The sequence below is a fragment of the Nicotiana attenuata genome, chromosome 9 (assembly GCF_001879085.1).
Source record: "Nicotiana attenuata strain UT chromosome 9, NIATTr2, whole genome shotgun sequence".
Classification (NCBI taxonomy): Eukaryota; Viridiplantae; Streptophyta; class Magnoliopsida; order Solanales; family Solanaceae; genus Nicotiana; species Nicotiana attenuata.
This window is the reverse complement of record NC_031997.1, coordinates 32,817,102-32,831,639: the sequence shown is the minus strand read 5'-3', so window position 1 is coordinate 32,831,639 and position 14,538 is coordinate 32,817,102. Positions and strand designations below refer to the sequence as shown.

At 35.9% G+C, this 14,538-nt stretch overlaps 1 protein-coding gene across 3 annotated transcripts; it reads right to left on the bottom strand.

The window, feature by feature from the left end:
* Positions 639–13,253, bottom strand: LOC109232230. Of its 3 annotated transcripts, XR_002068924.1 has the most exons (12): positions 13,089–13,253; positions 7,310–8,270; positions 6,563–6,692; positions 6,015–6,463; positions 5,777–5,857; positions 5,603–5,701; positions 4,810–4,968; positions 4,585–4,671; positions 4,351–4,422; positions 3,506–3,795; positions 2,621–2,681; positions 2,346–2,422 (listed from the first exon to the last, which is right to left on the bottom strand). XR_002068924.1 is itself a non-coding variant. In XM_019397918.1 (11 exons), the coding sequence occupies exons 2-11, from the start codon at positions 8,186–8,188 to the stop codon at positions 654–656; spliced, it is 2,307 nt and encodes a 768-aa protein (XP_019253463.1). In that variant the 5' UTR covers positions 8,189–8,270; positions 13,089–13,253; the 3' UTR covers positions 639–653. The 3 variants fall into 3 exon arrangements, 2 of the variants coding, with proteins under 2 accessions (XP_019253463.1, XP_019253464.1); XM_019397918.1 differs by lacking the exons at positions 2,346–2,422; positions 2,621–2,681 and adding an exon at positions 639–714; XM_019397919.1 differs by lacking the exon at positions 2,621–2,681.

Sequence of the window (14,538 nt, the reverse complement as noted above, 5' to 3'; positions counted from 1 at the left end):
TTCCTACCACCCGGTAGCATTTGATGGAGAATATTCTACAGCATTTAGTACACTTCCCATTATAAATAATTTGTTATTCATGCCCACCGTTGCACATTCTTCAATGGCCCTCTTAATTGACATTAAAGAAGGGCATGATCCTAGGACCTTGTTCCCTAGGTGCAGCTATATATAATGAGCTCTATTATCATTGCACTTATGCTACAATCTGTTGAAAGCTTTATACAATTTTATCTTCTTGCTTTATGATTTCATTAATGTTGTACCCGGAAGCCCTGCTCCCGGAACCATTGTTTCTGCTGTTTCATTTTCATCCCAAGGCTAAGTATTGCATATTTATTCAATTCTTCCATTATTTCAGGATCAAATTAATTTACTTGTCTACAAAACCACGTATAAATTTAATTGTACCATTTTATGGGCAAACAGACATCTGTATGGGAAGGCTGATCTCCATATTTGCATTCATCTTAATGTACATGATGTCGGTACTATTTTTCTTTGTCTTAGATGTTTGAACACTTAGAAACTGCATAATAGTTCTGGTGGTTCTCTAGCAAATTATGTAAATTACCTCTTTACCCACCTGGCCCGTATATTTCATAAGATGTGTTTCACCCTTCGCTTCAGAGTCTTAGGCGCAGCTTTTCTAGTCAGAGAAGAGTCCAGTTGCGGTTTTTATTCCAACTAGCGAGGAAAGGCCTCGTTTTGGTCCTGTAGAATGAATGTGAAAAGCAGAATCCTCAGAATCGTATGATTCAGATACCTGACGAAATGAACAGATAAAAGATCGGGCCTAAGGGGCAGTACGTAAACAAGTACAGATCACATGGTTTTGTACTGATCCGCGTACTATCTTAATTACCTTTTGCCCAGGCCTTACAAGTATGGAAAACTTTATTCTTTCGTGTACAATTACCAAGTATGGTACTATCTTGATTACCTTTTGTCTTTGATGAAAAATATTCTACAGCATTTAGTACATTATCTGTTATAAATAATTTGTTATTTATGCCCGTCGTTACACATTCTTCAATAGCCCTCATAATTAACATTAAAAAAGGGCATGATCCTACGACCTTGTTCCTTAGGTGCGGCTATAAATAATGAGCTCTATTATCATTGTACTTATGCTATAATCTGTTGAAATCTTTATACAATTTTATTTTCTTGCTTTTTGATTTCATTGTTGTTGCACCCGAAAGCCCTGCTCCCGGAATCACTGTTTCTGTTGTTTCATTTCATCTCAAGGCTAAGTATTGCACATTTATTCAATTCTTCTATTATTTCAGGATCAAATTAATTTATTTATCTAGAAATCACGTATAAATTCAATTATACCGTTTTACGGGCAAGCAGACACCTGGGAAGGTTGATCTCCATATTTGCATTCATTTAATGTATATGATGTCTGTACTATCTTTGTCTTAGATGTTTGAAAAACTGCATAATAGTATCGGTGGTTCTCTAGCAAATTATGTAAATTACCTCTTTGTACTATCTTTATTACCTTTTGCCTAGGCCTTACAAGTATGGTATTTCTACTTTATTCTTTTGTGTGTAATTATTTACTCAAAGTTATATTTTAGTATTATTAAAATTACGTTACAATACAATGCACTACCTGACTCGACATACATGTATGGCGCACGTGTCGAGAGACTAGTTCTTATAAAATAAAGAAATACTTACATAAACGTATCCAAAAAAAAAAAAAAAAAACAGTCCCCACTCGCTTAGCCAAAGAATCTATTACACTAAAAAGACCCATGAAAAAAAAAAGAGATAATTTTTAGTGGGTGTGATTGAAATTTGTTGAAAATACATGGACGAGGATATATACAAAATTTTGAGGCAAATCGGAGGTTAGTTTGACAAGTTTGAAGTCAAAATTTGTAGCTGCAATCGAATTGAAGAAACATCATTATCACATGTATATATTGTTATATATCCGTGTATAATACAAATAGGTAGACGTGAATATACATAGATATATAGGAAGTTACAATATATATACAGAGAGCTGCATAAGGATACACAAATATACAACGTAATACGTATAGATATATACCCGTTTTGCTACCAAATGCGTTAGGTATTTGAAATCTGAATGTAATTCCAACTCAACTCTCTCATATCTGCTTTAAAGCTCTAGTACAAAAACAATAACTACGCTTCACGTAATTAGCTTCGAATTTTGTTCAAATTAGCTTCAGATGAACAAAAATTTCAATAACAGGTTCCTTCAAACAATAACAACAGAATTTAACTCTGTTGATTCCTTGCACTGCTTTTTTTTTTTTCTTCAGATTTCTAACTCTCGAGCTAGCCATTGTTGCGCAGCATTCCTCCAAATAGCCTACTACTCCGGAGGTTGTGCATGCTTTTGGGTCACTACTAGCCATGAACTATGCCTTTTTGGCTTCAAATTAACGATTAAGATTAGAAGAATTAACCCAAATAGCCGTCCATTCGACCACTTAAACTAAAAATAGCCAGTAAATGTATAATATATTTGCATATTTTAAATATTATATGCGTATAATTGAGTATGATTAATGTGCAGTTAAATTTGGATCTAACAATTTCTGATCTTTTCTGTTTGAGATTGTTGTGCTACCTTATAAGAAGCTTTGAAACTTCTCTGGTAGAAGAGAAGCACAGAACCGAAGTGTTAGCCACTGAAAAAAAAAAAAAATAGGCCTAAAGTGAGTGATAGATGAGATTGAGCCAAAATGGATATTTATTTTTTCATTTTAGTCATATTATGTAGTTTTCTCTAAAATTAATTTCCAATTACAAATTCTTTCTTTCCAAAAACTGAAGGAGAACAAATACCACATAAGAGTTAGGATAAAACTTGTTATTGAAATGTTTAACAGATCCGTTCCGAAGGAGAGAATTTCAAGATAAAATAAAGACCTTAAAAAAGTTGCGAAATAGACCTTAGAAAGACCAACCACTAACGAGTTTAGAGTGGTTTACTACGCATATAAATGTCAAGGATCCTACGAAAATGTAAGATAGGACAGCAAATATCTACGACAACAAGAACATACCCAGTAAAATCCCACTAGTGGGGTTTGGGAACGGTAGAGTGTACGCAGACCTTACCCCTACCCCGGAAGGGTAGAGAGGCTGTTTTCAGGAGACCCTCGGCTCAATAGAAGGACAGCAAATATCTATTGGAAAAATTAGCAAATTCTGCTACCATTTTGTGAAAGACGTTGTGTAGTCCCTTGCTAGGCCAAAAGGAATCATGTAATTTGTGCTGGGCAACTTTTAAATTGAGGCAAAGAAAATTAAACAAACCACTTTTAGCGGGGTTAAAGCATAGCTTTTTTTGCTCGGAGTAACCCCGTTTAGTTTTTAAAAAAGCATCTATGAAAGCTGGAACATGCAGATGACAGAATCATTTTGGTCAAGTCCATTCCAGACTAGAATTACTGTGTCTAGTCATATCATTCTTTAATGAGGGAGGATTAGATGGTAGCTTCATACTCACCATTGCTTCTTCCCCTTTTTCTTTCTCTTGCTTCCACTTCCGCTTCCACTAGCGTTGTTGCTAGTACTAGTGCCAGCTGATCTCTGTGGTGTGCTGCCATCAAAATCGCCAAATGTACCAGATTGTACAGCATTCTGTAGCCACTCAACAAATTCCTCCTCGGTCATGGTTTCTTCCATACTTGGGCCTCTTTGTCCTGAGCTACTTCTCTTCCCATTGCTGCTCTTCATGGTTACACTTGTATTTACATGGAAGCTTGGCTTGTGACTGTTGACCGGACATCTCATTCCCTGCATCATGTTCAAGACTTGATTATCTAAGATACAGAGCTGCACTTGCTTAGTTGTTTTCAATAGGTGAGCATTTTCTGTTAGCTCAAAAGAGATGCTCATTTATGGAGTTAATCTTTTCCTAAATATGGAGAAAACAACAGTATAGCACCCATGGCAGATAAAACTGAACATCATCAAAGCTTAACAAGTAACTGGTGATGGATTTGATTTTTTTAGTGGCATTTCAACCCCCTCCATATCCCTCCCCCCCCCTACCCTCTACCCCCCCCCCCCCCCAAAATAAAAAAAGAAACATAAAAAAAAATTATTAAACCAGGATATTTGATCCCCAACCACACTATTAATTTTGTTGTCCTTCTATGGTATCTGAAGAAAACTTGCCAAGTCGGTACCTTATCTTGATGATAAAAAGCAAAAAGAATTCAATGAAAACTACAGTAATGCACTTTTAAACTCCTAACAACAAGTTCTTCTCATTTCCCAGACCAATTCCATTCAAACGTCCAGAAAAAATTGAAACCTTATACCAGATGGTGAGAAGAAAAAGTTTACCTGACAGATATACCATTCAGTAGCATTATAGATCCTGCTATCAGCACAAACATAGGTGACAGGATTATCTACCTGCACATATTGGTGGAGATCAATAGTGTCACATATACCACAAGGATGAGAGAGAAAAATAAAAAACTACAGAAAAAACAAAATACTTAAAGAAGAGACTCGTCATGAAAGAAAGTCTTCTCAAAAGCTTTTGCTTTTTCATTTTGTTCAGTTAGTTGATACCTTCAGTAGCATTCCAAAAAAGAATGGATGTGAAGGCTGTTCAACCCATCCATCTCCATCTTTTGCTGGATGAAAATCATTGCATTCCTATGAACGGAAGAGTAAAAGGTAAATATCATAATAACAAAACGTATGCTAGAGAGGAGGAAGACAAACTAGAATATGGTTAAAGTGCACAGAATTCAAGAATATATAACATGCTTATATTGTCGCTGGAGGGAAAACCTGGCACCATCTTGCTTTGGACTTTGTTTTCTTAGTGAAAACCCAGACATGAAAGTTGCCACACTTCTTGCAAGTAATTCGTCGAGCGTCTGCAAGAGAATCCTCTGCCGCAGCTTCTGTCTGTGTGAATCCAGAAGTAAAGAACCCATAGCCTCTACCCTAAAATTGTTTGGTTAAGCATGAGACAGAGTTAAGTGAGTATAATCCAACATTACAATCACACTTCAGGAGTATTTTCCAAATATAGTTTCTGGTACAAGATGATCCTTCCCCATAAATACATAGGACCTACAAAGACATGGGACTGCATTTAGAGCAAGACCTTTACTGATAGATGTCATTACTTATATCATGAACCTACGGGGGCTCACTCCTATATATAATCGAGTTAACCTGGCAAAGAAGGCAAAAGAGTTAAGACTTAAGACTGCATGTGAAAACCCATTATAACTTAAAGCTGCTCCCATTAAGAACTTTCTCCCAGCTGGTTTCTTCAGCAAAAGGTGATGACCGAGGGCTTAAAGGCATATATCTTTCACAAAACATAAGATTTGTCAAGGACTTCACCAATCTCTTGATTCAGTTAGATATCATTTAAAAGTTCCTTTTCTATTGTAGAAAAAGGAAGTTGCAAAAATTGAAACAAAACATCTTTTTGCTGAACTCGCTGCATATTTGACATATGCATAAAATGTCAAGTCTAACAGATGAACTAATTAGATGACTTAAAATTTTTTTTTTTTTTCATTTGAGAATGGTTAATTAGATGACTCAAAATTATATTAATTCAAACCTTCTGTGAAGGACTTTGGAACCGCCGAAGGTAGTCCAGCAGCTCTTCCCTCCTCAATTCATCATCATATGCTTTTCGCTTTAAAGAATCAAGTAAGACCTGAAATAATCCAATTCTTACCAAATGCGGAAATGAACACCAAATAGAGAACTCAAATCACAAGACAAACTGTACCTCATAGGCGTTTTGAAGTTTCTTAAAAGCTTCAGCAGCCTTTTCATTGCCCATGTTTTTATCAGGATGAACCAGCATTGCCTAATAGAAGATATACTTAGCTGATTGGTAATATTTTGACTTCGATAGCAAGGCATTTCTAGTTAATCTAGCATTGTCAGACTTCAAACAGATGTTCAGAAAAATCAGATATGAATATTTTGGGAGTAAGAATTTCAGGAGGGTACAGAAGAATCACCTTTTTCCTATATTCTTTCTTGAGAACTGAAGCATCTATATTCTGAAATCGGCTCAGGCCCAGTGCTGAATAGTGATCTGTACTGTTTAACAATCTGACAACTTCGTCTTCAGATGTCATATCAGTGTCAGATCCACTAGTTGAAGGGATCCCAGTGCCACGATCAGCTGTATGAACATACACATCATCAGCAGATGGAGGCACTGATCCACCAGAATAGAAGCTAGGTTCACCTTGTACTCCAGTTGTTTGATCAGGAAAGCTGTTTGGCCTTCTATTATCATTTACATTGTTTCTTAAGAAGAATATGAGAATATCACTCGAAATAAATGATAAATTCAAACCAAAGATTAAACCAAGCCATCCGACATATGTCCATGCGCAATATACAGAATACAAATTTACGACAAACACCGCAAGCCGTTCATGCTTCAACCTGTAAAGCACTCCTAAATTTAAAAAGAAAAACAACACTTAGTGGAAAAAACTGGAATCAATGTGATAAAAGTAAAAGCAACTGCTCAACACTAAAGCATAAAAGTAATCACCTCCACTCAAGACCAGAAGCACCGCTGCCCAAAATCTTCCATAGAACCACAAGTAACTGATGCTCACTGCAGCAACTCCTAGAACTGCGATGATGAACCCAGTAAGAAGTCCAATCACAGCAACTGCTGCCTGAATGTTAACAGCAATTGAATGAAGCAAGATGATTGAAAGGTCTCATATATGCAGTTTAACGGAAGGAATATAATCAATGATTACAAAGAAAACACAAAGGCAGAGAGTGACCACAGGAAACTCCACAAAATCAAGCCACTAATTTATCAAATTTACAGTCTTAGAAACTGCTGAAGAAATTGGTCAGAGCCCAGAATGAAGAGAAATATTTTACTTAAAAACTATAGTGACCACCTTCAGTAATTCAAGAAGCATTAACAGAATAAGATGGAGTCATGGAGCAAAGTATACACAGTCAAAATCAGTAAAAGTCAACTATTAGAATCTCAAAGCATGAAATGGTCAAACTCAAGAGTGGACACTGATTTTTGTCCAAAACAATTTAAACAAAATGACACTTTTAGAAATGGCCAAAACTAATTTAGTGACTTTGGGAAAACAATCCATAGCTCCTCAAAGCGATTTCCGGAGTTCTGGTTCAGCATGAAATCATTCATGAGCCAACCCAAAGATGATAAGCAATTAGGGTTAGATATATATGCTCACAAACACCTTTTATTATTTGAGGGGTGAAGATGTTGTTTTCCATGCAAGAAAAGAAGCTAGTCGCTTACCAAAATTAATAGAAACTTGAATTTAGCGGCTGCAATCAAAGATAGAACACCCCACCAGATGACTGAGAGAATTGAAGTCATCCCCATGCATAGAAAGGACTCAATTCCTCTAAGAGCACAATCCAACCAAACCATTGATAATAGAATAATTATATTTCCAAAATGCATGATCCACCTTAACACTATAGGATATGCATGCTGAACCCTTTCTTGAACATACCCAGTCGCAATGAATAAATTGTGCATGATCCACCGAACCACTATAGGGTATGCATGATGAACCTTTTCTTGAACATGCTTACTCGCAATTAATAAATTTCTCCTTAAAGGGTCAAGCAAAGGTTTCCACCTCTCTAACCACCGAATTGATGCCTTTGAGACAGACAGAGCCAATGTCATCAAGTTCCTAAAAACTACGATAATAGACACTTTAAAATTTTCTAATATATTGTCTCTATCTAATCCTGTTCCGAACTGGCCAAAACATCTATTTGAATTGTCTGAGCGGTGACTAGTGTGCGGAGACGTCTCACCACCTTCTCTTGACTCGGGAGTCACCCCTCTACTTTTATGACTTTGGAAAATTCCTGCACCACAGCCTTCTTCAGGCCCTATTTCCTCTGCAATTGACAATGTATCAATATCTTCCTTTTCCTTTTTAAGTGATCTTCTAGATTTGTGCTTGCTTTTCTTGCCTTCACTTTCATGTGTATTGTTGAAGCTCTCTGTTAGAGATATGCCGGAAAGATTACCATTAAAAGGTTCTGCATTTTTGCCCTCTGCCTCAGTCAGACTACTGTTTTCATTCTCATTTACAAATCCAGATCCAGAATCTGAAACTCCTTTTCTGTACTTCTGTCGGTTTCCTTTACGAGCCATTGACCAAAAAAGGTATCAAAGAATGGTCTAGCAACAAGCCAGTTCAACTCATCTCTAGTGCCCTCATTCGATATCGAAAGACCTGTGTCACAAGCAATTCATAAGTAAGCAAAATTTCAAGAAATTGCAAGCACCAACAAATAGCTTTAAGGTGTTCACTAGTTAGATAGCCAAACAATGAACACGTAAACAGTCATATCTTATTCCTCATGCATGTAACTCAGTCAAATTAGCTTTGTTCACCATTGGCAGCTGTGACTGTAAAGACAAAAGCATTCTCCTTGTGCTTATTCCCTCAACTATAGCTAAATATAGACACTTCGGCTTTACAAAATTGGCAAAATTCCAGATCTAGGCAGATATACGAAAGGGAAGATTTTTTGTAACTATCATTCAGTCACTCATACTCCATCAGAAATTTATCATCTATCATTAACCACTTCTTTCTCTGCACTATGCTTTCATCTTCCCTAGATTTCCCTTGATCTAGTCGGGTTATCAGTAAAGCATTGTGTGCTCTCCATTACAATCACTTTCCTTAAGCAGGAAACAACTAATCATCCAATAAAAGGAGCAACACAAGGAATTAATAATGTATTTACTAGCACCAATCTCAAAATACGAATCTGAATGAGTTTCTGCGATGTATTTAATAAGAAACATAAAATACAAGAGAAGTTATTGGTTAACCTTTAGAATCATATTGAACTTAAAACATATGGTATCTTTTCATTATATGTCAAACTTTTGGAGAAGGTAATCTTTTAGAATGTAAAAAGTAAGATCTATCTTTGGGAGAGTCCAATCAGGTCATAAGGTAGGATAGAGGAACTGAACAGGGCATAGCTTCAGCATGAGAATTTGGTGATATATCAATGTGAACTGTGCAGTAGAACAATACTTCTGCAACGCACCTGAAGATAACTTCCTAAAATCAGAGAATGAATGAACACAAGTTTGAGTCTAGTTATGTGCCTAAGAAAAAATTACAAGTACTGCAATAAAAAAAATTAAATAATGCAATCTCTACTTTGGATGTCTAAACTTTTGTCCACTTATTAAAGTGTAGGACTTTTTATAGCAAAAGAACATTTGCTGATGTAGAAGGAAAAGGTTATATAATGTGGACATGATGATATCAATTGAACACAGACAAAGCACTAACAATCAGAGTTATTAAAGGCTCTTTCACGCTTATGCTTTTAAGCTTAGTTTAAGCCAGGTTGTGCACTTTGCCTCGATAAACTAGCACTTAAGTGTAGGCACTAAGGTGCAAAGGCTGTGCATCATCACTAATGGGCTCTATCTCTAAGAGGGCAGCACTAGATAATAAATATATTTGATAAACGATATATTTATTGTTAAAAAACGCTATGCATGATCTTTTCAATGACAGGAATAAGAAATTAAAATTTTGTATAAGAAAACTAGCTCCAGAAAACATAAACTACATCTTTTCATCTACATCAGAAATTCGAAATGGTTTTTAAACTTGATTGATATGATTTTACTTCATTTATTCTGCTTGATTTCATTTTTTCTTCATTAATGCTTTTCTTTGTTCAGACTCACGCTTAAATTCCGCGCTTTGGGCATAAAGGCCCGACAGATTTGGCCTTTAACTGCGACTTACTTTTGACTACTTTTTTTTGGCGACTAGGCATTCCATTAATTACCAAGTGAAACAATACAAAACCGGCAAGACCAAAGCTCAGTCTCCTGCTCCTAGAAACTGACCACTCCAACTATAAAGACTAAACTAAGTGTATGAAATCTTGAAGCACATCTCCTAGGGAGAGTTTCTTCAAAGTTTCCATACTCAGACAAACAATTAAAACTCCTATTACATCAGACAGACTAGTTAATGGAAATATAACTTTTGAAGTAGACACCTAACTGTCTCTGATGTTCTCACATTGCAAATACATGCTATGCCTTTTGCAATACTATCACAGTGTCTCTTGCAAACTATGTTGCACAGACTCTCCAAAATGTTGCGCACTCGTGTCGGATCCTCCAGAAATACGCTACTTTTGGAGGATGTATTTTTGTAGGATCCAACACGCAACCGGGGATGTCTTCGGAGAGTCCGAGCAACATAGCTTGCAAATAACTTTGATTACATTGCTTACAATGCAGATTGTTGACATTATTACACTAAATACATCCCTGCAAATAGCTGTTGAAAAATAGATTCATGTAGTTTCTCCATTTGTTATTGGACGTCGTATATTCCTTTTTTCCCCCACCAAACTAAGCCCTCGTTTTCTAATACAGCCAAAGATGAAATGACTTCCTCTTTAACTACCCCAACAAAGTAAAATTAATGAAAAGTAACAGCATAATTTTTCACTTTGGCACCCACTTCACCAATTTAAGATTTTGTTGTGTGGCAACATTTTATGCTTAAAATCCGATATAGTCCGCCTATGGTTATTAAATGGAAAAGAAGGAAGCAATACTTCATTTCTTGATGAGCTCATTTAATCTGTCAAATTATGGCCATCACTTTTAATAACATGAATATATGTTTGTTACAGTATTAGAGATACTGCAAAACCTGGATCCTATTCTGCAGAGATACGGTAATTTCACCCTCCCGGCACATCCCAATCTTGATAAAACACCAATAATGACCTTCATTAGTACCTTAAACTTCTATCAAGAAAATATTTTAATGAAACATTTGAATTACAAGTAACACTGAATTTATAAGACTATTATACAAGCAGAAAGCAAAAGTAAGAGGATACATTCTGTATCTATAGGGGTAACAACACCAACAAACCTAGTGAAATTCCACAAGTGGGATCTGGGGAGGGTAAAGTGTACGCAGACCTTACCCCTACCTTATGACGGTACAAAGGTTGTTTCTGAAAGACTCGGCTCAAGAGCAGCGAAAATGAAGTAATAAACAGACAATAGTAACAACACGGTAATAAGACACGGAAGCAAATGGTGCAATGTGCAATAACAAAGATCTAAGAATACGACACTACAAGAATAGAGCCAATCCTACTGGAAATAATGATACATCAAGTAATAGCAAGGGGTTAAGAATAGGAAAATACAAGACTAGTACTAATACAGTAATACTACCGGAAAGACGTGAAACTCTAGACTGCCTCTCATCCCACAACCCTAATTCTCGACCTCTACACCCTCCTATCGAGGTTCATGTCCTCGATAAGTTGAAATAGAGTCATGTCCTGCCTAATCACCACACCCCAGTACTTCTTAGGCCTCCCTCTACCCCTCCTCTGACCCGCCATGATCACCTCTCACACCTCCTAACCGAGGCATTAGAGTCTCTCCTCATCACATGTCCGAACCATCTCAGCCTTGATTCCCGCAACTTATCTTCCGCAGGAGCCATGCCCACCTTGTCCCTAATATATTTATTCTTAATCTTGTCTTTCCTGGTATGCTCACACATCCATCTCAACATCCTCATTTCCGCTATTTTCAACTTCTGGACATGAGACTTCTTGACTGGCCAACACTCGGCTCCATACAATATAGTCGGTCTAACTACCGCTTTGTAGAACTTGCCCTTAAGTCTAGGTGGCACATTCTAATCATACAAAATACCAAAAGCGAGCCTCCATTTCATCCACCCCGCTTCAATAGTGCGATATCCTCATCGATCTCCCCGTTACCCTGTATTACAGACCCAAAACTATCTCTCCTTAGAAGACTTGTGTATCAAGATTCACGTCCACTTCAGCTTCATGTACCCCAGCAGTGAACTTACGCTCCAAGTATTCTGTCTTCATCCTGCTCAACTTGAAACCTTTAGACTCTAGAGTCTGTCTCCACACCTCCAACCTAACATTAACCGCGCAACGCGTCTCGTCAAACAGCACTATGTCATCTGCAAATAACATGCACCAGGACACCTTTCCTTGAATGTGTCACGTCAACACATCCATCGCTTGGGCAAATAAAAATGGGCTAAGAGCTGATCCTTGATTCAACCCCATCACCACTGGGAAATAATCTGAGTCTCCTCCCACAGTCCTCACCCGAGTCTTAGCTCCATCGTACATGCCCTTAATCACCCTAATGTACGCTATCGGAACACCGTTAATCTCCAAACATCTCCATAACTATAGATATACATTTTTAGCAGCACATGTCGATGCTGAAATGTTGACCTCTCAAACTACATACTGTTGTTTATCTAACAAATACAGTCCTGGGTGGCAAGATTTGGGAGCACTTTGAGGAATACTTGTCCTAAACTGGTTAAGCAGAAAGCAAAGATTTTGCACAGCTGTAATGCTATGCTTTGGCTTGGCATACTGCCTAATTGAAATTCCCAAAAGGACAGCAGTAGGACAATGGTCTACGACATGATCAAATTAGATGTTTTCAGTACTCAAATATGATCAAATGGACAAATTATAAAATCCAAATTAACTATGAGACTGATCCAAGAATTGGAACTTGAAGCACTTCATCCAAAAGAGAAAGAACTGATCATGTTTTCGCAATATAAGTAACCAGAAGAATAGATATTTCTACTCCAACACTAGCCTCCACACCCAAAACAAATGCCGTCCACCCAAAAAGAAAAGTTCATCGGTTGGTAAATTTGCTCAATTTAGAAAAGCACCGTTTTACAGCAGAACAAGAACCACCCAACAAGATTATGCGGCGCACATCATTGTACTAACACAAATATAAATACAGTGGTTATGTCCCATCAAAGGTCCTAAACAAATTACTATATTTTTTATATGATTCCATATTTTCTTGATTTTGAGCTAAAGTAGAATACCCTAGATATTAGACTAAACCCTTTGAAATATGAAATCCAAAAAAGAAGAAAAGAAATACATGAAGAATAAATAGACCCATATGTCAAAATATAAAACGTAAAGCAAGAAAAGCTTACTAGAACAGTTGAAAGGATGGAGCAAGGCAGTGCGTAAATATGGAGCAATCGAACACCAAAAGGAAGAGATTAGGGGGAAGCGGGCAATTACAAGGACCACAGCTAATCAAGACTTAAGTCGAGCAGTCAGCAGCCGCCACAACTCGTAGAGAGAGAAACCCAATATACATTCATTAATAATCATATATTTATAACTAATATTGTTAAAATAATTTATATATATTTTAAATTAATAATATTTAGTTTAGATACTTACAAAAACTAAAAAAAATATACGTTTTGTACGAACATCAAGGAATTCATGTTTGATAAAATAAATTAATATTTATAAATATAGTGTCATAACATTATTCAAATGTTTGACAAAACTAATCTACCAATTCTAACTAAAAAATGAACAACATGCAATGTGAGTCAATACTACAAAACAAGTAAATTGGAACCATGAATATAACACAATTTCAAAAATTCAAAAAAATAAAATAGTTTAACCTATGTCAAATTTCAACATAATAATAGTAAGTCCCACTGCAACTTAAGATAGGAAACATGATAAGTTTATAACCACATTTAACAACGAAGTTCCACTTTAATTGCATCACTCATTATATGCCAAGTTTATTATGACTTATTATTTCTAATATTAGGAGGTGTAGTTTCAAAAATAGAATAATAAAATAAATAAAAAATAAAATATAAGCAATTACATAGAATCACAGGAAGTAAAGATAGAGAAATAAAAGATAAATAACATACAAAGAAAATATATTTTAAAATTACAAAAGAAATTAAAAATTAAAAATAAAATAATAAAAATAAAAAAGTTATAAAGAAAATAAATTAAAATAAAAACAAAAAGGAAAGAAACTAAAAAGCAACCTTGTAATTACCCAGTGTAATTACCTCCAATTTTCACCTCCCCTTGAGAATTGGAGAGTGTAATTACACCCCTGCAATTAACCCCAATTCCATGCTGACCAAGTAATTACTTGGCCAAACAAATATGCCAAACTGTGTAATTACACCCAATTACACTTAAATCCAATTCCAAGGTGGCTTCCCAAACAGGCTCTTAAGGAAGAAAAAAAAAAGTAAGCGGAAGGAGAAAACAAAGTAAAAATGGGAAAAAATAAATGTAAACCTATTGCGTACAAAACTCACATCAGTACAACTATATAATGAGACTTATATAGTAAAATGTTTGGTTTTAATTTTGGTTTTGAATGTAGTGATCTTGGCTTTTATTTCTTATGAAAATAAATTGCTATCGATTGTTTGGCCAAGCTTTTAAATCAGCTTATTTTGAAAAGTATTTTTCTCAAGAGTGCTTCTCAAAATTATATTTGATGATAAACAGTTTGTATTTGGCTAATTAATTTGAAAATTATTTTTGAGCATCAATTAGTGTTTCACCAAGCCTTTTTTCTTAGCCAATATACCACTAGGCAGA

What these genes read in the sequence shown, in the direction of transcription:
- LOC109232230 (XM_019397918.1), bottom strand. Translation starts at nt 8,188, where the DNA reads ATGGCTCGTAAAGGAAACCGACAGAAGTACAGAAAAGGAGTTTCAGAT. An exon ending in GCTTCTGGTCTTGAGTGGAG is followed by an intron (nt 6,464 to 6,562) that starts GTGATTACTTTT and finishes TTTTAAATTTAG; the next exon opens with GAGTGCTTTACAGGTTGAAG. An exon ending in AGAAAGAATATAGGAAAAAG is followed by an intron (nt 5,858 to 6,014) that starts GTGATTCTTCTG and finishes ATCTTCTATTAG; the next exon opens with GCAATGCTGGTTCATCCTGA.